The sequence below is a fragment of the Aspergillus piperis genome (assembly GCF_003184755.1).
Source record: "Aspergillus piperis CBS 112811 unplaced genomic scaffold BO85scaffold_3, whole genome shotgun sequence".
Taxonomy (NCBI): Eukaryota; Fungi; Ascomycota; class Eurotiomycetes; order Eurotiales; family Aspergillaceae; genus Aspergillus; species Aspergillus piperis.
Window position 1 is genome coordinate 380,872 of NW_020291593.1, and position 21,710 is coordinate 402,581.

At 50.7% G+C, this 21,710-nt stretch overlaps 8 protein-coding genes across 8 annotated transcripts; 5 read left to right on the forward strand and 3 right to left on the reverse strand.

Moving 5' to 3' along the window:
• Positions 1-39: 39 nt before the first annotated feature.
• On the forward strand, positions 40-4,312 carry BO85DRAFT_517127 (5-oxoprolinase; the record flags this gene model as incomplete). The annotated part of the gene is made up of 7 exons (XM_025664884.1): positions 40-76; positions 125-980; positions 1,032-1,130; positions 1,188-2,617; positions 2,672-2,857; positions 2,908-4,111; positions 4,168-4,312. 7 exons carry the CDS (start codon positions 40-42, stop codon positions 4,310-4,312), a joined length of 3,957 nt encoding a protein of 1,318 aa, XP_025518810.1.
• Positions 4,313-5,000: 688 nt separating this feature from the next.
• Positions 5,001-6,669, forward strand: BO85DRAFT_517128 (uncharacterized protein; the record flags this gene model as incomplete). The annotated part of the gene is made up of 1 exon (XM_025664885.1): positions 5,001-6,669. One exon carries the CDS (start codon positions 5,001-5,003, stop codon positions 6,309-6,311), a length of 1,311 nt encoding a protein of 436 aa, XP_025518811.1. The 3' UTR covers positions 6,312-6,669.
• A 946-nt stretch (positions 6,670-7,615) lies between these two features.
• BO85DRAFT_466335 (cytochrome P450) lies at positions 7,616-9,661 on the forward strand (the record flags this gene model as incomplete). Its single annotated transcript, XM_025662124.1, has 5 exons — positions 7,616-7,887; positions 7,961-8,178; positions 8,241-8,427; positions 8,483-9,519; positions 9,590-9,661. Exons 1-5 carry the CDS (start codon positions 7,704-7,706, stop codon positions 9,659-9,661), a joined length of 1,698 nt encoding a protein of 565 aa, XP_025518812.1. The 5' UTR covers positions 7,616-7,703.
• Positions 9,624-11,563, reverse strand: BO85DRAFT_517130 (kinase-like protein). The gene is made up of 5 exons (XM_025664886.1): positions 11,044-11,563; positions 10,652-10,983; positions 10,256-10,596; positions 10,042-10,201; positions 9,624-9,975 (listed from the first exon to the last, which is right to left on the reverse strand). Exons 1-5 carry the CDS (start codon positions 11,226-11,228, stop codon positions 9,815-9,817), a joined length of 1,179 nt encoding a protein of 392 aa, XP_025518813.1. The 5' UTR covers positions 11,229-11,563; the 3' UTR covers positions 9,624-9,814.
• A 255-nt stretch (positions 11,564-11,818) lies between these two features.
• BO85DRAFT_180741 (putative GPI anchored protein) lies at positions 11,819-13,626 on the forward strand. Its single transcript, XM_025654349.1, has 3 exons — positions 11,819-11,990; positions 12,042-12,712; positions 12,777-13,626. The coding sequence occupies exons 2-3, from the start codon at positions 12,061-12,063 to the stop codon at positions 13,346-13,348; spliced, it is 1,224 nt and encodes a 407-aa protein (XP_025518814.1). The 5' UTR covers positions 11,819-11,990; positions 12,042-12,060; the 3' UTR covers positions 13,349-13,626.
• On the forward strand, positions 13,510-14,890 carry BO85DRAFT_180690 (putative mitochondrial 2-oxodicarboxylate carrier protein). The gene is made up of 4 exons (XM_025654348.1): positions 13,510-13,748; positions 13,808-13,818; positions 13,884-14,063; positions 14,138-14,890. Exons 1-4 carry the CDS (start codon positions 13,671-13,673, stop codon positions 14,847-14,849), a joined length of 981 nt encoding a protein of 326 aa, XP_025518815.1. The 5' UTR covers positions 13,510-13,670; the 3' UTR covers positions 14,850-14,890.
• A 1,148-nt stretch (positions 14,891-16,038) lies between these two features.
• Positions 16,039-18,002, reverse strand: BO85DRAFT_180939 (basic helix-loop-helix domain-containing protein). The gene has a single exon (XM_025654350.1). The coding sequence runs from the start codon at positions 17,662-17,664 to the stop codon at positions 16,186-16,188; it is 1,479 nt and encodes a 492-aa protein (XP_025518816.1). The 5' UTR covers positions 17,665-18,002; the 3' UTR covers positions 16,039-16,185.
• On the reverse strand, positions 17,790-19,493 carry BO85DRAFT_180964 (uncharacterized protein). The gene is made up of 3 exons (XM_025654351.1): positions 18,723-19,493; positions 18,142-18,412; positions 17,790-17,994 (listed from the first exon to the last, which is right to left on the reverse strand). The coding sequence occupies exons 1-3, from the start codon at positions 19,104-19,106 to the stop codon at positions 17,915-17,917; spliced, it is 735 nt and encodes a 244-aa protein (XP_025518817.1). The 5' UTR covers positions 19,107-19,493; the 3' UTR covers positions 17,790-17,914.
• Between the last annotated feature and the right edge of the window lie 2,217 nt (positions 19,494-21,710).

Consider the following 21,710-nt stretch of genomic DNA (forward strand, 5'->3'; position numbering starts at 1 on the left):
GTTCAGTGCAGATCTTTTGACGATATTCAATCAATGATCATGTCTTCATCGAAACTCAATATCAAAATCGCCATTGGTGAGTTACATGGGCTGAAACGGGTGACCGCAGAGCTGACATTTGTAGACCGCGGTGGCACATTCACCGATTGTCTGGGGATTGTAGAAGGCCGCAAGGAAGACATTGTCGTCAAGCTGCTTTCGCAAGATCCGGCTAACTACGCAGACGCCCCAATTGAAGGCATCCGCCGGATTCTCGAACAAGCAACAGGAAAATGCTTTCCCCGCGACCAGAAACTCACCACATCGGATTTTGGCAGCGTCAGTATCCGTATGGGAACGACGGTCGCCACGAATGCCTTGCTAGAGAGAAAAGGAGAACGGGTGGCGCTTCTGATCACAAAGGGTTTCAAGGATGCACTTCGCATTGGGACTCAGTCGCGTCCTAAGCTCTTTGCTTTGAACATCCAGCGACCCGACGTGCTCTATGAGGATGTGATCGAGATCGATGAGCGAGTCACTATAGAGGGCTATCAACAGAATCCTATTCCAGATAAAGAACGCCTTGAAGCGGCATTGGAGACAGACCCTTACCTGAAGAAGGGCGTCAGTGGAGAGGTCATCCGCGTCTTAGAACCTCTCGACGAGGCGAAGACGAGACAGAGTTTGCAAAAGCTTTTTGATGAAGGATATCGCTCCATCGCTGTCTGTCTCGTACACTCATATACATTCCAAGAGCATGAGTTGGCTATCGAGAGGATTGCCAACGAGATCGGATTCACGCATATTTCACTCTCTAGCCAGCTGCTTCCTATGATAAAAATGACCTCTCGAGGCGCTTCAGCTACGGCAGACGCCTACTTAACGCCGGTGATTCAACGATATATCCAAGGTTTCCGTTCCGGCTTCCAGGACGGGTTGCAATCGTCAGACACGCGCTGCGAATTTATGCAAAGCGACGGTGGTCTGGTAAACTTTCAAAAGTATTACCTTATTCCCATCTAGAAAGCCCGAGCCAAACTCACTGTGCTTAGGTTCTCCGGTTTGCGCGCAATTTTGTCGGGGCCCGCAGGTGGTGTTGTAGGCTACGCAGGCACCTCGTTTGACCCAGAGGACCGAAAACCTGTTATTGGGTATGTCCTTTCTCAGGCGACGGACTCAAGGAGAATGCTCGCTGACAGAATAGCAAGGTTTGACATGGGCGGCACCAGTACTGACGTCTCACGGTATGACGGCAAGCTAGAACATACCTTTGAGAACACCATCTCAGGAGTGACAGTGATGGCTCCACAGCTAGACATCAATACAGTAGCGGCTGGTGGCGGCAGCATTCTGTTCTGGCGCCATGGGCTCTTCGTAGTCGGACCAGAATCTGCAGGTGCACATCCAGGGCCAGCTTGCTACCGCAAAGGAGGTCCATTGACTGTGACTGATGCAAACTTGTTCCTGGGCCGCCTGCTCCCAGACTATTTCCCCAAGATATTTGGGCCTAACGAGAACGAGCCCCTTGACGTTGAGGTCATTCGTCAAAAGTTCACGGAATTGGCAGACAAGATCAATGCAGAGACAGGTCACCGGAAGACACCAGAGGAGATTGCGCTGGGATTCATTCAAGTTGCAAACGAATCTATGGCAAAGCCCATCCGGGCATTGACCGAGGCACGAGGATATGACACTTCAGCACATAACCTGGCCTGTTTTGGAGGAGCAGGTGGGCAACATGCATGTGCAATTGCATCGTCATTGTCCATAAAGACCGTCATAGTCCACCGTTATTCGTCGATTCTCTCCGCATATGGTATGGCTCTTGCTGATGTGGTGCATGAGGCCCAGGAACCTGCGTCCGGAGCTCTTACTGCGAGTGCAATGGGAATAATAAATGGCCGTATTGAGGTTCTCAAAGCAAAGGTCACCGAAGCCTTGACCGCAGATGGTATTGAGGAGACTCGCATACAGTATGAGGTGTACCTTAATCTCCGCTACCAAGGAACCGATAATACACTGATGGTCCTTAGACCAGATGGCGGAGATTTTGGGGCAGCATTCATTCAGGAGCATCAGCGCGAATTCTCCTTCACCTTCCCAGGTCGCAATATCCTAGTCGAGGATATACGTGTACGTGGAGTAGGCAAGGCGATTTCCGTCCCCCCAGAGGCTCCGCAGCCCGAGTTGCGATCTATTACGACATTAAACATCGGAGAAGAAAGCCGGGATGACTCCACAGAGGTGTATTTTGCAGGCGTCGGACGTGTCACCACGCCAGTCTTCTTCTTAGAGCACCTGAAGCCGGGTAGCTTCATCCAAGGACCAGCCATGATCATCGACAAGACACAAACCATTGTCGTTGAACCCCATGCATCGGCCACTATCTTATCTCGCCATGTAATCCTGAATGTTCAGTCGGTCAAGAATCAAATCGACAACGCAACGGTGGTGGACCCGATCAAGCTTTCGATTTTTGGTCATCGATTCATGTCGGTTGCCGACCAGATGAGCCGGATGTTCCAGAAGACATCCGTGTCAACCAACATTAAAGAGCGATTGGACTTTTCCTGTGCAGTGTTTTCACCCGACGGAAAACTTGTGGCGAACGCACCTAATGTTCCTGTTCACCTCGGCAGTAAGTGCTGCTTTCCTATACTTCTCAACGACAGCTGACTCGGGCCAATCTCAGGTATGGAGTATGCTGTGCGGTATCAGCATGAACAGTACGGTGGAAACCTGAAGCCAGGGGACCACATCCTCACCAATCATCCACTTGCTGGCGGAACGCATCTTCCGGACATAACTATCATTACTCCTGTCTGGGATCAGCTAGGAAGCAAGATCATCTTCTATGTCGCCTCTCGAGGCCACCATGGTAAGGAACACCACTCGTTGATGGGATACTCATGTCTAATATAATCGCAGCCGAAATCGGAGGAATTGCGCCAGGTTCTATGCCCTCAGACAGTAAAATGCTATATGAGGAAGGTGCCATGACCATGGGATTCAAGGTGGTATCACAAGGCCGTTTTGACGAAGACATGGTGCGGAAGTTCTTATATGACGAGCCAGCCTCGTACCCAGGTTGCAGTGGCACTCGCACTTACAAAGATAATGTCTCCGACCTGAAAGCAGCTATTGCAGCCAACCAGCAGGGTGCACAGTTGCTCGAAGGTCTCGTTCAAGAGAACACGCTTGATGTAGTCCACTTCTACATGGACGCCATCAAAAAGAATGCCGAAACCGCAGTACGGGAACTGCTTAAGAAGATTGGCAGAAAGGCCGCCGGACAGCCCCTCCGCTTTTCTGACTTCATGGACGATGGCACAGAGATTAGATTAGAAATCCGCATCGATGCAGAGACCGGATCTGCCGAGTTCGACTTCACTGGTACCGGGCGAGAGACGTTCAACTGCCTGAATGCCCCCAAAGCCATTGCCCACTCGGCAATCATTTATAGCTTGCGCGCCCTTATCGATGTTGACATTCCATTGAACCAGGGCTGTTTGGCGCCGATCAACGTTATCATTCCTTCCGGCACGCTTATCAATCCATCTGGATACGCGGCCGTCTGCGCTGGAAATCCCATCACGTCACAACGTATCACGGATGTCGTCCTAGGAGCCTTCCAAGCCTGTGCAGCCTCGCAAGGATGCTGCAATATCATCTCATTCGGCATGGGTGGACTAGACGAAAATGGCAACGACATCCCGGGCTTCGGCGTTGGCGAGACCATATGTGGTGGTTCTGGCGCTGGTCCTACCTGGCATGGTACATCCGGTGTCCATGTCCACATGACCAACACACGAATCACCGATGCAGAAGTGTACGAGCTGCGATACCCGGTTATTTTGCGACAGTTCTCTATCCGCAAAGGGTCTGGTGGCAGGGGAAGTTACCGCGGTGGAGACGGTGTGATTCGAGAACTGGAGTTCCGTATTCCCTTGTCAGCCTCTATGCTGAGCGAACGTCGCGTCTATCGCCCATATGGACTGGCAGGTGGTGAGGCTGGCCAGGCGGGATTGAACCTGTACGTGAAGAAAGAGCTGGATGGGACTGAGCGAACGATCAACATTGGTGGGAAGATGGAGCTCAAAGTGCAGCCTGGAGAGCGTATTATTATTCACACGTAAGTAGTGGAGCTTACCTTTTCATCGTTTTACGCTTGGCTGACATGATTACTAGTCCTGGTGGAGGTGGCTGGGGAACGCCATCCGATGGGAACGCCATACCCATCTGTGATGGTAACAGTTTGGAGGAGAATCGGGTAGTATTCGAAGCACGGGGAAGTGTTCACAGTTTCAGTGCCACTGCTGAAGCAGCTTCATAGTCACTTGTATTGGTTGATGAGGGTGAGAGTCCTGCGGTTTCATAGAGAAGCTTGTGAGGCGAAGTGTATGAACAAGAGGGACGAGTACTTTGGGGGTGTAACCGGCGATCATGTGATTACTATTTCGATATGTAACATGCTGATTTTATTTTGCTTCTTCTTCAACAGGTAGGGTGGTCAATCTGGACCGTAGGAGACATGGGGACACAACCAGGTGGAGCTTCTGCTAGCAATCACCAGTTAAGTCATGTAAAGGACGGTGTTCTTATTGATTATCTTGCTCTCTCGAGAGGCCCCCTCTAATAGTCTCGAACAATAAGTTGGATATGCCTATGAATTGGCCGTATCCTGGTTCAGACAATTGGGGTCTAGTTTATTGAATGTCAGGGAGAGTGAAAATAGCTTGTGTTGAGCCTTTTCATGGAAGGGGAAGAGTCTTGATTACTCTATTATGCGCAGTTGTTCTATGTTAATCAGTGATAAGAAGTTCAGGGAATATGAGGAATGTATTCGCTGTGCATTGTGAAGGCCTCGTGAAGGCCTCGTGAAGGCCTCGTGAATGGTTTTCACCTTTTACTTACGGTCAACAGTGTTAGTTTTCGCTACTCTCGGCTCCACGTATACAGAATCGACCTCGAATTTTGGGTTCGTGCTAATTTGTCCTCTTGACCCCATCGAGACAACGACCATGGCATTCCCAATACGTGATGCAAGTGGTACAGGCACCAACATGCCACATCCAGCGCCGGCGAAAGAGCAATTCAATGACCTTCTCACAATTAGCCGTGACGCACTCACTACTCTTGCCGTCGAGGTCCGCCGAAAGCAAACTATAGACACATTTACAACTGCAAGTGTGATTTTTTGTCATGAAGGCAGCCGTAATGTTATTCATGTGGTCGAATTTGACGACCAGGTGCGTTATATCGTCCGCCTACCCATCAGCTGCCGTCCAGGGCACTGCACCGAGACTGCCAAAAGGGCCTTGATTTCGAAGGTGGAAATGATGCAATTTATCCAAAAGCGAGCCCATTTCCCCATGCCAGAAGTGTACGATTTCGATGTCTCATCAGGAAATGTCTTGGGCACACCGTACATCGTGGAGAGTTTCGTCCCCGGAACATTGGTCTCGGATGCCTGGTTCGACGACTCAGGAGCACTGTCATTGGACCAAAAGCGACTGCGCATACTGGACAGTGTCGCAGAGACTATGGCAAAGCTGCACAGGTTTTGCTTCGACGGAATTGGTACGTTGGGACCGGATGTCCATGGCGATCTTCGGGTGCTTCCATGCTACCATTCGCGGAAGGGATCAGGGACTGATGTGCAGTATGCGGAGTATAGTCCTTACGAGTCCACTGTAGACTTTCTGCGTGAGCGTCTTCTGAAATCACCCTCCGGGGCAGAAGAAGAAGGCCCATTTGACGTTGGCTGTCTTATAATGCTGGAAATGATGATCGGATGTATGCCGTCGTCGACGAGCCAAAAAGACGAAACAGATGAGACATTCGTGCTTGCAGTGCCACAGTTTGACTCCACGAACATCCGGGTCGATGAGCAGTGTAATGTGAGTGGAATTATTGACTGGGATGAGGTGCAGACCATGCCACGGTTCCTGGGCTATGCTACATTCCCTAAATGGATCATGAGGGATATGGACCCAGTAGAGCATGGAAAGTCTCTGGATACTCAAGAGGATTCGGCAGAGCGGTTGAGATGGTACCGGCTGCTATATAATCGCAAGATGCAGGGACTTCTCAATAAGGTCGGCGATGCGAGATTTGTGAATAAAACACATATCTTCGCGTCGATCCTCCTTGCCATCGACAATCCCGCGGCTCGAAAGGAAATTGTGCAGGCACTGGTTGCAAAGGTATTTCCGGCAAAACTGGAAAAGGCAACGCGTTTGATCGAGAATGCAGGCAATGGAGAACTCGGGCGGCAGGATAGAGAGCGACTCCGGGAAGGCTTTGACTTGCTTCTTTCGATTTCACGTTAATTTCCAGAGACGGACATCTCACACATCCTTACCTTCGATGGTAAGTTCATAATTTGGAATGGGGCAGTTGGCTGGTTGAGAGTTGGAAACGTTGGAACATCTGTGATGGTAGGCGGTCCTTGTGCAATATTCAATGTGAAGACATATCTAGAAGGTTTCGCTTTCTCACTCAGATGCAATGAAAGTCCGGTAAATATACACCGTCTGCACATAGTATGTTCTGATCAAGTTAAAAGTATTCAGCCGAAGTGCTGCTCTGCTGCAATCCGCACCTGACGTCACCGGGGTTCATTCGGGTCTGGGTAGATAATATCGAAGGTGGAATCTTGCCTTTTTATCAGTCAAAAATCCATGGTGAATCCTCATAATTACAAGGTGTTGCTTCAAGGGCTGGGGGATAATGATGGAGGGGTACGTCGGCAAGAAGCACTGGTATCGTCTCTGTTGTTTGAGACCAACCGTTTTAGTTTTACTTTGAGTCATGGTCAGCATGAGACATGATGATATAACGAAAGTTACTGAAAGGTATTGATTACATATTATCGTACTATAAACACTAGAGGCACTACATAATCTAAATACAAGAAAAACCGGTGACCTTTGGGTCAGATTGGCTCAATTGGGAACACAATACAATAACCCATAAATAAAGTTTCCCACAAGTTTTAATTACTCGAAGCCTTCGAATCAACTACCGGCTGGTTTACTGTTGCTTTTTGATGAAAGGTCCTTCTATATTTTGTTTTACCAAAAGGTATTCAATACTGAGTATGAGGCCCAAAGCCAAGTACTAGTTACATATTTCAGGTCTTGGGCCGGAATGTGAGATGATGTTGTATCTGAGTAGTTACACACCCCCGCATCTTTCAGTCCATCTACTTGCATGAACCATTTTCTACCCATTATGATTATATGCCAGATTATGCCGAATGCATCTTACCGATGTTGCTTTTATTTCCAGTCAATTGAAGACGACCACGTGGCGGGCGCTTGCAGCGGCCTCATGCAAGACTTAATCCCGATGCAACTGAGCGGAATCATGCGAACCTGCTCACGACGATCCTTCCAATCATATTTGTTGAGGTTACTCACATAAGCCCAATAAAAAGTGTTCTGTATGAAGCCAGGTTGTAATCCAGGGTACTAAGTAATGGTGGAACACTAGTAGAAAACTAGTTAGAAGCGATAAGCTTATCGGAATGATTGTTCATCCACCAACTAAACTCGGGCACGGGAACAAACCCCATGGGCAAGTGGAACTCTTAACAGAAGCAAGAAAAATTTCTCGTTCCCGAACCCCATTTATTTCCCCATCTGACTTCCATTTCATCTCATGTCGATCTAGACAGCCTGAAAACACGCCTGTCGGTGGACTAGCATGAAGCAACCATCATGTTCGTCCAAAGTATCCTCCTAATCCTCCTGCCTCTGGGGGTTTCTTACTTCATAAGCCGGATCCGCTACTCCCGCTTCAAGAAGTATGCCGACTGGCCGCAACTCCCTCCCTCCCTCATCTGGGGCCACATGAAAGCGCTCCACGAGTTTATTGCCCGAGGTGAGGAGAGAAGGCACATCGGTATGAAAGAATCAAAGCCCTCGTCGTCCTCATGAACAGGATGGGTATAGTTGACGATATCACTGTCAATCAGACATCGTGTTTCAAGAAATCCAGGAACATCTGGGGAATCCTCCTCTCATTCTCTATGATCTCCGCCCTGTACAGTTTCGGCTGTGTGTGGTCGGGAGCCATGAGGTCGCAGAACAAATTGCCCGGAGCTCCAAAAGCTTTCCGTATAGTATGAAGAAGTCGCCCACGATGGGGGCGCTGGAGCCTTTGTTGGGACCGCACTCCATCATTACGCAGCAGGTAAGCCTTCAGCCGTATTCATAATTTGTATACCATATTTTTAAGATGACTTATGTCACTAGGGAGAGCACTGGAAGGGTCTACGCAAGCGGTTCAACCCCGGATTTGCGCCTCAGCACCTCGTTACCTTGCTGCCATGTATCTTGGACAAGGCGATTCAGTTCACTGATATTCTTGACGGGTACGCTCGTAATGGAGAGGAATTCTCTCTCGACGAGCGATGCGTCAGTCTTACGTTTGATATTATCGGTAGGCCACACACCTATTCTTACGTGGCACGCTTTTCGTTCTAACTATCCCCCAGGCGCAGTAACCATGGACAAAGACTTCCATGCCCAGCTCGACCGCAGCAAACAGGATGAGCTCGTTCGTCTCTACCGTGAGCTAACGACCACATACCGTAGAGGCAGCAGTGTGCAATGGGACTGGCTGGACCCCCGCCTTAACTGGCGGCGTCGAACTCTGTCTCGACGCATTGATCAGCTGATAGCCGAACACATCAAACTGAAGTTTGCTGAGCTCAAGTCCAAGTCGACGGAGAAGCGCTCCCGGAGTGTTCTCTCCCTGAGTTTACAGGACATTGACCAACTAAATACCCAAGTCATCCAGGAAACATGCGACCAGCTCAAAAGCTTCCTTTTCGCCGGTCACGATACCACCAGTGTCGTATTGCAGTGGACCTTCTATATCCTCAGTCGCACCCCCCGCGTGCTGGATAAAGTTCGCCGCGAACTCGACGACCTCTTCGGCCCAGATCCATCCCCCGCAGCCGTGCAAGAGAAGCTCCTTGCCCCGGGCGGAGAAGAACTCCTGAAGCGAATGTCCTATACTTCCGCTGTGATCAAGGAAATCCTGCGACTGTACCCTCCATCCGGATCAGCGAGATACATGCCCCCGGGCTCAGGCTTCAACGTGCAATTACCAGACGGAAAGACGCTCTGCCTAGACGGAGTGGTCATCTACCTCAACGCGACACTCGTCCATCGTGAGGAGAAAGTGTACGGACCGACAAAAGATGAATTCATTCCAGAGCGGTGGCTGGGAAACACAGATACCGGTCTAGGACTGATCCCGGATAGCGCGGAGAATCAGGGGGATGGAGATGGTTCGGTCGCAAGCGCTCATGTTCCCGCCAGCGCGTGGAGACCGTTCGAGCGCGGCCCGCGCAACTGTATTGGTCAAGAGCTAGCCAACCTGGAGGCCCGGGTAATCCTGGCGTGTACGGTTCGGCGCTTCGATTTCGAGAAGGTGGGGGTGGGCGCTCTTGCGCGGGATGCGACTGGGGCGCCTATCTTGGATGCTGCTAAGGGGCAGTATGAGGTGGAGACGGAATTGTTTAATGTAAGTTTTCTTCCCTTGATTTTCTCCTTCAAGTTGGTAGAAGGGTGGCTTACTTTTTTGGAATTTCTAGACTATGCAGGTCACCGCGAAGCCTATTGATGGGACGGTAGTGAAAGTTCATCTTGCTGAGAGAGCCACCTAATTCTTAGAAGGATGGGTTGGTACTGCAGATGTATGCTCTTCTTAGCCAAATTCTCTTACTACTAATCGCTGTATAAACTACAAAAACGTATATATATTCTCTTCTCTGCAGCAAATGCTAAATTGACCAGCTAACTCAAATTCATGACTTCGTTCACTGTCCCTGACTTCCTAGAAGACTAAGGGCTTGCGGAGCTGTAATGCGCTCCGAAGGCCGAAACTCCAGCAATGCTCGGATGATCGGGATAAGAGGAGCGAGCTCTGGCTCGGCCACTTCCTTATCGAAGCGATCCTCCAGAGTGAAGACCTCGTCACCTATTATTTGGAGATCAGCATGCTGATGAAAAGGTGCATTAATAAGTAGTGGTTGTAAGATCTCACCTTGGAAATCCATCATATCGCCAGCTTCCGCGCGCATACGGTTCCAGATAGGTTGCCATTCCTGAGGTAACTCCCCCAGAAGGTCAAACATCTGCTCGACCACTACCATATCTTCTACATCGGAGTCAAAAGGGTATGTTCCGAACACAAAGAAGAACAGCTGCCATTCATCAGTATGACTTTTTCGGGGGGGTTATCTTGAAGGTCCACTTACCATGCAGCCCGTATGCCATAGATCAGTCCTGTGATCAGACCTCCCCGTGAAAATCAGCTCTGGGGCCCGCGAAGGACCCGGCTGCGCGAGTATCCTCGACTTCTCTTCTTGTGCAAAGCCCTCTCCGAGGTCGAAGATACGGAGCTCCTCGGCAAACTCCTCTAGCCAGTCCTCCCAACTCACCGGTCCGAACAGAGCCGCTGGGAAGCCTTTGTGCAGCGGAGTGCCATCGAGGTGGGTCACTGGTTCGTGCTCGGGCGAGCCAAAGACCGCGAAGATGATCTTCTCCGATGCATAGGACAGGTTCCTACCGCTGAAGACGATATTTCTGCCACTGATGTCTGGTTTGACTTAATAAAGGAATTACTCTAAGCTTGATTAGAAGTAGGAGCTTACCTATCTGCCCCACCCCGGCATTATGGACCAATTCGATAGCCTTGAGGAGCTGTCTCGACAAGCGGAGAATGGTTTGTGGATCAAGGGAATCCGAGAGCTCACGGTAGTCAGTGATGATGCGATCGATGGTGGGACCGATCAGCTCGAACACCAGGCATTGGTGAATGCCGTTGGGGCCGGGCTGGATGAAAGCGTCCAGCAGGTGGAGAATGTACTTGGACGAGAGATCGTCCGGGGCGGCAATCTTCTCCAGTTGCTGGAGGTTTGGGAGTTCTTGAGAACTGTACGAAGTGTCCGCGGTTTTGATCTTCAAGGAGACCCATCGGTGTCGCCTATTGAAGTTATTAGTGTTTATTCATATGGAATGGGACAGATGGGTATTTGTGACGCACAAATTGTCATGGGCAAGCCAGACGGTGGAGAAACCTCCCCACGTGAGTTTGTGATGTATAGTGTAGCGGTTATCTTTGAAAGTATCACCGATACGGACGGGATGATATCCGCCAAACTTGTATCCCGAGAGAGGCTCCTGGGTGTAGAGAATGTCGCTGGGGTATTCAAACGATGAATCTTCCATGATTGAGAATGAGAGAGATGATGAGAGAGAAGATGAAATGAGAGAAAAAAGTCGAGGGGGATAGGCCGCGTTAAAAGAACCATTGCTGGGATGAGATGGGGGGTAGCAATCCCTGCCATTGTGAGCAGCAAGCGCCCTCCCACTAATCGGGACGCCAGTAGATGGCGCTGTGCAGGGAGTAACATGGGTTATGTTGGATCTATATTGCTCTCCATTACCCGCGCACCTTCTCAGCCCTCCTCACTCCTTTCTATAGTTAGTTCGACCAACAGTTGCATTCTCCAAATTTCCAACAGTCAACATTTCTCTATCATCCAATGATAAGCTGATCCGTGGACGGGCAGCTGTCAAGATGGAATTAGAGCTGAGACTCTCTCTCTCCACTTTCTTGATTCCCATGGAACGGAGGGGCCCACCGCCATGACTCAAAGCGGTGAATGTAGGATACTGCCGGCACAATCAGGTATCCATTTATTTGCACCGGATTGGCATTATTTCCCGATTGGGACCAGTGGAGGCACCCCCGTCGCCTTGTTAATTGTTGTTCCCACTCTTTCCCAGCCACACTGTCTTTGGGCAGAGAGGAGAGTGTCGGTTGCCCCCCGACTGTTAGTTTCATGCTTAGTGCTTCGTGTATTTAGTGCCGGTATGATCTGCAGTTGATCCCGGTCGTTTACATTTTGTCACCTTGTCGGTCGACTTATCACGGAGCTCTTCCGATAACGTCCTTTCGGGAGACGATAATATTTATATACTACTTGTGTATGTGCGACTTCATTTCTAGGAAGGTTTTGTACGCTGACTATGACCCAGTCCTAGACACTACGACCTCATGTTGTCAATACCTTTGCTGGCCTGCATCCTCGGCCCATCCATCGCGGGACAAGCCTTTGCAAGCAATGTCTCTATTCCCAATGACTCCCAGGATACGGATTCAATCGTCCAGCACAATGCTCTTATCGAGTCATACCTATCTCAGAAGCCTGTTCGCGGAGTCCATAAGATGACCGACGATGAGGGCGAAAAATTCTTCCTCCACTACTGGCTGTTCGACGAAGCCTATACAACAAGCAACACATCAAACGTCAATGATTCTTCATCGCAAGCACAACCTTATAGTCTCGACACAACCGAGAAGGTCGACTTTCAACCTCGCTCGTATCCCTTTCGACCCTCCTACCCGAGCGACCTTGAGGTCGAACGGCGCGGGTGGAGTGAACATTTCTCACCGCTTCTTCGGCGAGAATTCAAATGTCCTTCCGGCACCTACGGATGCTCATCGATAGATCGGCCCGAAAGCTGCTGCAGTACAAGCGACACGTGCGTTCTGGTCAACGACACAGGATCTGGTGACGTAGGCTGTTGTCCGAAAGGACAGGCGTGCTCGGGGACAATTGGATCGTGCCAGGACGGATACTCTAGCTGTTCGTCGTCTCTGGGTGGTGGATGCTGTATCCCAGGGTACGAATGTGTCACCGGGGGATGTAAGTAACCTGCGTCAACTGAGGATTCCCCTACTCTATATCGCTATTGAGGCTAACAGCTCAGGTATGCGTGTCTTCACAATCACGATCACGGTAAGCTCAACCGTCATGCTATCGACATCCACACACACCATCCCTAAAACCACTGCGACGCAAACCACGGGTGATCTGGTGCCTCCGTCTCGACCTACCACTGTATCTACCTCCACGAACTCCAAGACAACCACAACTACCAGTACGGCATCGGTCTGTCCAACCGGGTTCTACGCCTGCTCTGCCGTCTATCATGGAGGATGCTGCCGAACTGGCCGCGATTGTGACACGACGTCCTGCCCGGCAACGCCCTCGACGACCCTCACTAGCGACGGAGTAACAATTGTAGTCCCTGTGGCCACGACGACGGCATCCACGACCACAACAAGCACGCCCGGGCGATGCGCAACTGGCTGGTTCAGCTGCGCCCAATCCGTCGGGGGAGGTTGTTGTCCGTCGGGATACCAGTGCGGGACCAGCTGTACGGCAGTGTCAACGGCGACGGAGACCGTGGCCAAGGAGCAGGCCACTAGTGGGAGTGATCAATTGCGGCAGCAGTGGGGGGTGATGGGCATGGGTATGATGGTGGCCCTGGCGTTATGATAGAAATGATTTGGCATGTAGATCATGGGAGCATGCATAGCGAAATGATAATGACAATGACAATGACAATGTGATCACTAACGAAAGCGATGAATGCGGTGGCAGGTATAAGTAAGCGTCAAAAAGCCCCGTGGGGCGGCATTTTACCCGATCGGGCGACGTCCCGGTGAGTCCCCGACCCTCTCCGACTGCGGCCTCCTCCCTCGATAATCTCATTCTCCATCACTTCTTCCCTCTTTCTTCTTCTTTTCTTCCCCTCTCCCGACTCGTCTTCCCCGTCTGTTGTTTCGTCTGCACGCCTACTTTTGGCCAATTCATCACCATGTCGAACAACGACACCCAGAAGCCCTTGCCCTTCGGCTACCAATTCATTGCCGGTGCCGTCGCCGGTGTGTCCGAGGTACGTATGGTGTGATCCCGCTGCCAGTTCACCGGAGCACGCGACTAACTCTGCCATAGATTCTGGTTATGTGCGCATTTCCCACCCTCAATCGACGCAATCCAAGCAGCCAACACTAATTCCCTTCCCCCCCAGGTACCCCTTGGACGTGGTCAAGACTCGAGTGTACGCTCTACCTCTCTTATCTCTCCCCAATTGCAACCACCCACTAACCTATCCCACCCTCAGTCAACTCCAGAAGGGTACCGCGGTCGCCGGTGAGGAATACTACAATGGCATGTTCGACTGCCTGCGCAAGATCGTCAAGAACGAGGGGTACGCCAACCAACTCCCTTCCCCCCCAACCACCCCCTCACAACCAAACTAACCCACCTCTCCCCCCATAACAGCTTCTCCCGCCTGTACCGCGGTATCTCCGCCCCCATCCTGATGGAAGCGCCCAAGCGCGCGACCAAGTTCGCCGCCAACGACAGCTGGGGCGCCTTCTACCGCAACCTGTTCGGCGCCGAGAAGCAAACACAGTCACTGGCGATCCTGACCGGAGCGACGGCGGGAGCGACCGAGTCGTTCGTCGTCGTGCCCTTCGAGCTGGTCAAGATCCGTCTGCAGGACCGCGCCTCGGCCGGTAAATACAACGGCATGCTGGACGTCGTGAAGAAGATCGTCGCCGCGGAGGGACCCCTCGCTATGTACAACGGTCTGGAATCCACCCTGTGGCGCCACATTCTCTGGAACTCGGGTTACTTCGGCTGTATCTTCCAGGTGCGCGCGCAGCTCCCTGCCGCCGAGCCGGGCAACAAGAGCCAGCAGACACGCAATGATTTGATCGCGGGTACGATCGGTGGTACGGCCGGTACGATTCTCAACACGCCCATGGACGTCGTCAAGTCCCGTATTCAAAACACCTCGAAGGTTCCCGGCCAAGTGCCCAAGTACAACTGGGCTTGGCCTGCCGTCGGAACTGTCATGAAGGAGGAAGGATTCGCTGCTTTGTATAAGGGATTCTTGCCCAAGGTGCTGAGATTGGGCCCTGGTGGTGGTATTCTTCTTGTTGTGTTTACGGGAGTCATGGACTTCTTTAGGAATATGAGGGGCGAGTAAGATCCTCCTTCTTTTTTCCGTTTTTGGAATGAATTCTTTCCTGTTTAGTTTCTATATTTCTACTTTACTAGAGATAGGGGGTTAGAAATAGAAATAGACGGGACAGAGAAAAAGAGAGAGCGTGACGGAGGGTGTGCAAGGATCGTTGTTGTTCATTTCATGTTGAATTTGAAAGTATTCCCCCTTTCTTTCCCCTTTCCTTTCCTTTTCTTTCCAATATTTGCTTTTGAGATAGTACTGTAGATACAGGCATATATTGATTGCTACTAGATCCATACTATTCATGTACTATGTATGTAGGTACCATGCAAAAGTGGCTAGCTGGATGCACAGCGTGAGAATAAGCAAGTAAGAAATGAGGAGAAGAAAGAAATGCATGTGATATGTCTGTCTAATGTATGTACGTACGTATGTATGGTTGGACCCATGGAATGGGTCCATCCTGGTCTCACCAGGATTGGTACCTACAGTAGTCGGGCAATCATCGTCCCCGGGGAACTGCATGATGGCGGGCGCTACGATAGATATCAGATACCCTTGGACTACTATCATTTGCTGGTTAGACTCTTAGGGAATTGGGTCTAGAACACTCCATGTGCCTGTTCGATAGCGTGCAGGACACGTGGTGATCCATCTACTGCTGATTCCTAGGCTTCGATCGCCTGTGGCAGGGCCAATGATTTTAGTGATTTCCATTGTAAATTATAGGAGAATGAGCATTTGAGTAGAGAGTAAAGTTGCATGCACCGAATGCACCATTGTATCAATGAATCATGCTATGTAATTTAAATCGAAAATAGATAGCAGCCGTAAATGACATCCGAAATGGGGTCAAAATAGCCAAAAGGATATTAAGGATGAAGTAGGAAAGTTGAGAACTGTGAAACCGGGACAATGGGAAAAGGGTATCGATGTAAAAGGGAAAGAAGCCAAATGACGCAAGACATGTCGTGTTCCGACCTTGCTCACCATTATGCGCAAAAGAACAACAAGAGACGTGCAACCCAAGATAGCTAGCTGGAAATTCAAAAGACAAGCACATAGACACTCAACTCAACAAGTAAAGTCCCACCAGATATTAGGAAATGAATAAAGATAAAGACAAAAAGAATCCGAGACGGCCAATCCCAGGCAAGTATAGCGAGACCCACACGCGAGGAGTATCAAACAACTGACGAAAAGAAAGTTCAACTGGCCCTTTAGCCTCGATGGCATGATAAGGCTTCCGTGTACGCCGGTCAACTACCCGTCCGTTTGACGCCCTTGTATGCAATAGCTCATGACATGCGTTCGTTTGAAGAAATGAGAGCTCGAGCGATAGTCAACGGAAATGTATCTAATTCATCTCCATCGCATACTCGTCTTCCTCCTTGAAGCTCATGCCCGCGTGACCCGAGCTGCTCCAGTACTGAGCCTGCCCGGAGCCTCCATTGCTACCGCCGTTGCCGTTAAACGGGGGGCTCAGGCTCTGGGGGCTCAAAGCCCCATTGCCAGCCACAGAGTCCCCTGCCATGTTCGTATGCTTCGGTACTCGCAGCCCGCTTCCGGGTGCCCTGCTATAAGTAAACGAACTAGGGTCGTTCTTCTCCAAAGCATCGAGAATCTCCGTTCTCATCCGCTTCTCTTCTTCGGTCTGCTCGAAGGGCCAAGTTCCACCCAAGTTGCTGATGATTTCAGCCAGCTCCGATTCCTGCTGGAGCTTAACATGTAGGGCCCACATTAGGTCACGCATCCAGCCTACGGCACCGTTCAGGATGTCGCCCTTGTTCGGGCCCTTCTCTTTCTCCTCAATTGGCAGACCCATCGTAATGTTACCCGCAGTGGCCCGGCGACCATTGCCTCCAGCCAGCAAAGACGTCGCGGCATTGGGTGTGGCTCCAGTGGCAGACATTGCTGTGTTGTTGACAAGCTGCTTCCGGACTTTGTCATCCTCCAAGCGATGCTGGGGAACGAGGTGGGAAAGATCCTGGATGCGCTCGTTGATGTTGTCCCGTCGCCGGCGCTCGACCAGGTTATGGGAGGCCCGCCGACGGCGTCGCTTGGCCTCTTGGGATTCTAGGTCCTGGGCACTGCCTGGCATGTGCGTATCAACCTTGGCCGGCAAGGAAGCATGTTTACCAGACTTGAGGATCTCCGAGATTCCCGCGTGGTGGGGGTGGCCGGGGGAGGAGATTGGGGACTCCACGAAAGAATGGGCACTTCCTGGCGTACCGTCCCATTGGTTAGACAGTGTCTTCTGGTGGCGATGCTGCAGGCCAGTCCGGATGGGCTGCGTAGGAAAACTTCCAGATTCTGGGGTTCCCAGGGTCAATGCACCAAGGGCCGGGGTCTTCGGAGTCATCGGACTGCGCGCATCGAGTGAAGCGCGGTCCACTGCCTGCAAACTCGGGCGGCCTTTGGAAGCCAGATAACTCTGTTCGAACTGGGATCCACTCTGCAGATGAGAGCCGGGCTGGCCGTTTTGGTTCATGGAACGAAAGTGGTCATAGTTGAAACTGTGCATGAACGGGCTGTTCATGGGAGCTCCATCCGGCGTGTTAGAGTACATCTGAGACATCTGCCCCGGATGACTCATGGAAATTCCGGCACCCGAATGCTGGTCCTGGAGAAAGTTCTGCTGCATGCCATTCTGTCCGTTGATTTCCAGGTCCAACAACTCATCTGTATCAATACCCGAGTTTCCAAAGTTGAAGTTCTGCTGCGACGTAAATGGGTAGGACATGAATCCACCGTTCTGCATACTAAGCTCCGACGGGTCAACCCCCTCGTTGGGGTTGCCAAACTGATTGGACATATAGTTCGACTGTGACATCATGAAGGATTACTGATCACTGCTGCGTTTGTCAGGTTTGTTCTTGATGAGAATGCTCGCTTCCGCCGGTTTCCAGCGAGCCTAAGCAAGCACTCAGGCAGAACGCCGACTGCGTCTTCCAAGGGAGTCTTACAGTTCAAGATCGAACTCGCTGATGCTTGTGGGACTATGGGGTTCGAACACAGTAAACCCCAAGCTGAATTTGGAGCGAGAAATGCTCCGCGTGTGAAGGTTTGGCCTCTTCGCAAAATAGTTAAGAAGTCCGGTGGTGGAAGCGGTGAGTTAAACTCATCAACGAGTTCGGGCGAGTTGCGAGGGTGGCGAGGAGAAAATCTGACAGATCGGACAAGTGCCCGTTAGCGCTCAATCAAACAGAGAGAGAAGGCGACACTACAGTGAGCCACGATCTAATTTCAGGGAGAAGAGAGACAGGAGGTGGCTCAGACCACCACAAAACAGGGAAGGTACGGAGTTACCAACCAGAGTGGGAATGTCTACTTGACAAGCAAGAAACTGCGCGGTAGACGCTTCCTGGATGAGGCAAAGATACGATTGGTGCTGAACCCGGGATGAGTTCAAGGCGAATGCGAGGGGTAGTTCGCGATCGGATTTGACTGGTCGCGGTGGGCGAAGTTGTGGTGGAAAGGTAAGATTCGAAAGCGGACGCCTCGGAAAATGCCACTATCGTGGGCGGAGTCCGAAACCCAATAGGCTGCCTCGTTGATTGTGAACCGCACAGAGGAAGATCAGACTGCGCAATGAAGTCTGTGGTAAGCGACCGGGAAAATGGGGAAAGTAGCAGCTGGGGAAATAAGAAAATAGACAGTAGGAAAAAGAGGTCAAAGAAGGAAACAGAATTGCGTGGCCATAAGCGAGGTAAAATAAAGGGGAGACAGAAAGAGAGAGTGAGAGCGTGAAAAGGCGGCCAGATGGGGCCGCGGAGGCGATGGGCTGGAACAATGGGGGAGGGGAGAAGGGCAAAAAGGGAAGGGAAAAGGGAAGCGATAAGAGCAGTCGGAGCCGGTCACAGTTGATTATGAGGGAGATCCACGGGAACGAACAAGATGAGATGAGATGGAGCCTTGTACTTGCACACCGGGGAAGGTTGAGTGTGTGTGGGGGGGTGGAAAGCGCGCTTCCTGAGAATTACTGTTTTGTATGATGATGATGCGAGTCGGGTCTGGGGTATATGCGACAGAAGCTGGGAGAATCTGGGATGGGAAGAGGGGAAGAGAGTGGAGGAGGCGAGAGTTGAATGTGGATGGATGGATGCACTTGATGGGCTGAAAGTGAAACAGGCACCGTGGGGGGGCAACTAAAGAGGGAGGAGAGAGAGGCAAAACCGATCGTGTTGAGCATTCCCCGGGCGGTGGGACTGCTGGGGGCAAGCGGTCAGTGGTGGCAGTATGCGGGCGTGGCAGTGGTGAAAAGTGTGGAGATGCCATCGATTTGCCCCGGATATCTGCCACCCGCTGCGCATCCCACCCCCTCGGCCTCCCCGTGGTTCCCCTTTCCTCTCGGCGTGCCCTGGGGATGTTGTTAAGCGAGACATAGGCATGGCGTATGTGACTGTGTGTGACAATAATCACGACAATGATGCAGAATGTCTCTCTTCCTCCCCTCTCCCCTCTTTTTCTTTTCTCGCCGATTACCGCCTCCCCGCTTTAGTCCAACCGGGAAGCGCTCTCCGACTCGGGGTCCGTGAGACAAGAATGAGCCTTCCAAGGTTGCCCCGCGGTAACTCAACCCCTTGGGGATGTCGGAGCAAATTGGAGCATCTCATAGGCGCCTGCTCACTGTCTTCCCGCGAACTGTTCGACCTCCGACCCGCGATCAGTGGGTATTACCCTCCCCCGCCGAGAGAGCATGCAGGGGTTGAAATCCAACGGCGCTGTGCTGCAACCGTCGCTTATTGCTCTTCCCAGACGACAGCTCGGTTGAAGGCATGACAACCCCGGCAATATCTCTGCCGGATATCACATCCTGGAGTAATGAGGAGTAACCCAATACCCCTCCTTCTTTTGGCTTTACTTCCTCCGTCATCGGATGTAGAGTGTGTTCAGGCTTGCTTGCATCTCCCCAAGCGAGATCCTCAATCCCCAGTGCGACCAGGCTTCAAAGGAATATGATGCAGGGCAAAAATAATTGAGAACTCAAGAACGATATGCGAAATTGTAGGAAAATTCACTTACTAGGTTTAGATGTGTCCAGGGTGAGCGATGTTCTTCACAGACCTGCACAAGAGGTATTAATATTAGTCATATCCTTCAGGTTGCAGTGACAGAAATAGTGCAGTTGATGGCGCAACAGTCATAGACGCACAGTGTAATAGTAGAAGGGATGGCCCCGCGGAGGTAAGTGATGAAAAGAAAGAGGAAGAATAACAGAGGTAGACAGACGTGAGGCTCAAAGTGTCCAGAGACCAGGCAGAAATGAAAAAGCAAACAAGAGAAGGGAGTAACAATGAAAGCGCTTATGAAGCCAGCCGCCTTATCTCAGCGGCAGGAGGGGCTTATATGCGAAAAAAAGTATGGAAGGGGACCGGGGCAAAGGAAATGACAAGGTATTTAGCTGTGATTACTTACTTGTGCCCTGTTGGGTGTGAGATGTCGCAACAGTGAGGGGTTCGTGCTCAGCGACGACTCGGAGAGACTGTACTGTCAAGTTACTGGGAACTACCCTTGAGCGACGGTGACCGTAAACAGGCAATTCGCGGGAGAGTCAATGCGGCGCAGCTGGGCGACGCAACAATCATCAAATAAAGATGTCCCAGCTTCTGTCGACGGGATTCCAAGACTCAAGGTGGTAGATGGTATGATCGGTAGTAGTGATAGTAGTATTCCAGATAAGATCAAAACGAAACAGAACACCCAGGTTTGAAGAGACGAGGGGATGAGGGGGACTTTAAAAGACTCTCGCGGCGTTCTTCACAGCCTCTCATTTGATATATCACGGTCAAGGTCATGCAGGGCGTCGATCCTCAATCGACGAGGCTTAACAAAGCATCTACGGGGATTACATGCGTAAACCGGTTCTTCAGCTTGGTGTAGAGGGTGTGGGAATTAAATTAATATCATTTATTTTCAAAAACAGAAAAAGGAATAATCAGAAACGGGAAGCAACACTAAAATAACGGGCAAAACAAAATTACAAGAAGAATGAATACAATTTATTAATTAAGGAAAAGGAGGGAAGGGAAAGGCAAGTCTTGGTGGCGATGAAGCTAAGGCGTGGGAAGCTAAGTATGTGAAGATGGAGGGGGATGAGACCAATACAAGCAGAAGAAAGGGGGGCGTGTGGTTGGTGGGTAGGAGGGGGTGTACTGTAAGTAGGGTACTAAAGTAGGTGTAGGAGAGACGGTCAGAAAAGCATCCTCAAGGAGGGTAGCACCGTCCGGATGGGGGAGGTTAACCTCCCCTCTCAATCCCATGAGCATCCAGGTACTACTATATTTGTCACCTGTCCCTTTTTTGCCAGGTTCAAGAAATAATTTAAAGAAAAATAAAAAGAGAGAGAGACTAGAATGACTCACTCGAGGTCAGCCTTTGGGAGGGGGAGGGGTGTTATCCCCATGGCAAGATGTTAGTTATCCGGTTTATTATCACTCATCTTATCCCAGGTTGGATTCTGGTTGGTTGCTATTTCTTACAAAGTATCTCGTTGCGCCATATACTTCCATCGTATTAAATCAAAAAGGGCGCTAAGACAGCAATCATTATCGCCGTCGGACTTACAACCCCGACGCCTACTATAGGAGCAGCGAACCTGCTATACTTCCTTACCCTCGATTTTAGGAACGCACTCGGGAATGTATCAGATGCCAGGCTGGGCAAGCCCCAAGCATACCAGATCATTCATCCTGACGGGCGGACTAATGACCATGGAGCGTGAGATTTGGAAAATCATGGTTTTGCTTTTTCAATTTTAATTTTGAAAAGGGAACGATGACATCATAGTCTACTGCTAATGTACTGAGGGGTTCCTCAGGTTGGATTAATTGTTTCAAAATAGATTATCGGTAATTTTAGTTTTGATCATTATTTCCCCAG

What these genes read in the sequence shown, in the direction of transcription:
- BO85DRAFT_517130 (XM_025664886.1), bottom strand. Translation starts at nt 11,228, where the DNA reads ATGGAAGATTCATCGTTTGAATACCCCAGCGACATTCTCTACACCCAG. An exon ending in TGGCTTGCCCATGACAATTT is followed by an intron (nt 10,984 to 11,043) that starts GTGCGTCACAAA and finishes TAACTTCAATAG; the next exon opens with GCGACACCGATGGGTCTCCT. An exon ending in TGCCGGGGTGGGGCAGATAG is followed by an intron (nt 10,597 to 10,651) that starts GTAAGCTCCTAC and finishes AAGTCAAACCAG; the next exon opens with ACATCAGTGGCAGAAATATC.
- BO85DRAFT_180741 (XM_025654349.1), top strand. Translation starts at nt 12,061, where the DNA reads ATGTTGTCAATACCTTTGCTGGCCTGCATCCTCGGCCCATCCATCGCG. An exon ending in CGAATGTGTCACCGGGGGAT is followed by an intron (nt 12,713 to 12,776) that starts GTAAGTAACCTG and finishes CTAACAGCTCAG; the next exon opens with GTATGCGTGTCTTCACAATC.
- BO85DRAFT_180690 (XM_025654348.1), top strand. Translation starts at nt 13,671, where the DNA reads ATGTCGAACAACGACACCCAGAAGCCCTTGCCCTTCGGCTACCAATTC. An exon ending in AAGATCGTCAAGAACGAGGG is followed by an intron (nt 14,064 to 14,137) that starts GTACGCCAACCA and finishes CCCCCATAACAG; the next exon opens with CTTCTCCCGCCTGTACCGCG.
- BO85DRAFT_180939 (XM_025654350.1), bottom strand. Translation starts at nt 17,664, where the DNA reads ATGATGTCACAGTCGAACTATATGTCCAATCAGTTTGGCAACCCCAAC.
- BO85DRAFT_180964 (XM_025654351.1), bottom strand. Translation starts at nt 19,106, where the DNA reads ATGGCATCTCCACACTTTTCACCACTGCCACGCCCGCATACTGCCACC. An exon ending in GCTCCATCTCATCTCATCTT is followed by an intron (nt 18,413 to 18,722) that starts GTTCGTTCCCGT and finishes TTCATTGCGCAG; the next exon opens with TCTGATCTTCCTCTGTGCGG. An exon ending in AAGTAGACATTCCCACTCTG is followed by an intron (nt 17,995 to 18,141) that starts GTTGGTAACTCC and finishes CCGATCTGTCAG; the next exon opens with ATTTTCTCCTCGCCACCCTC.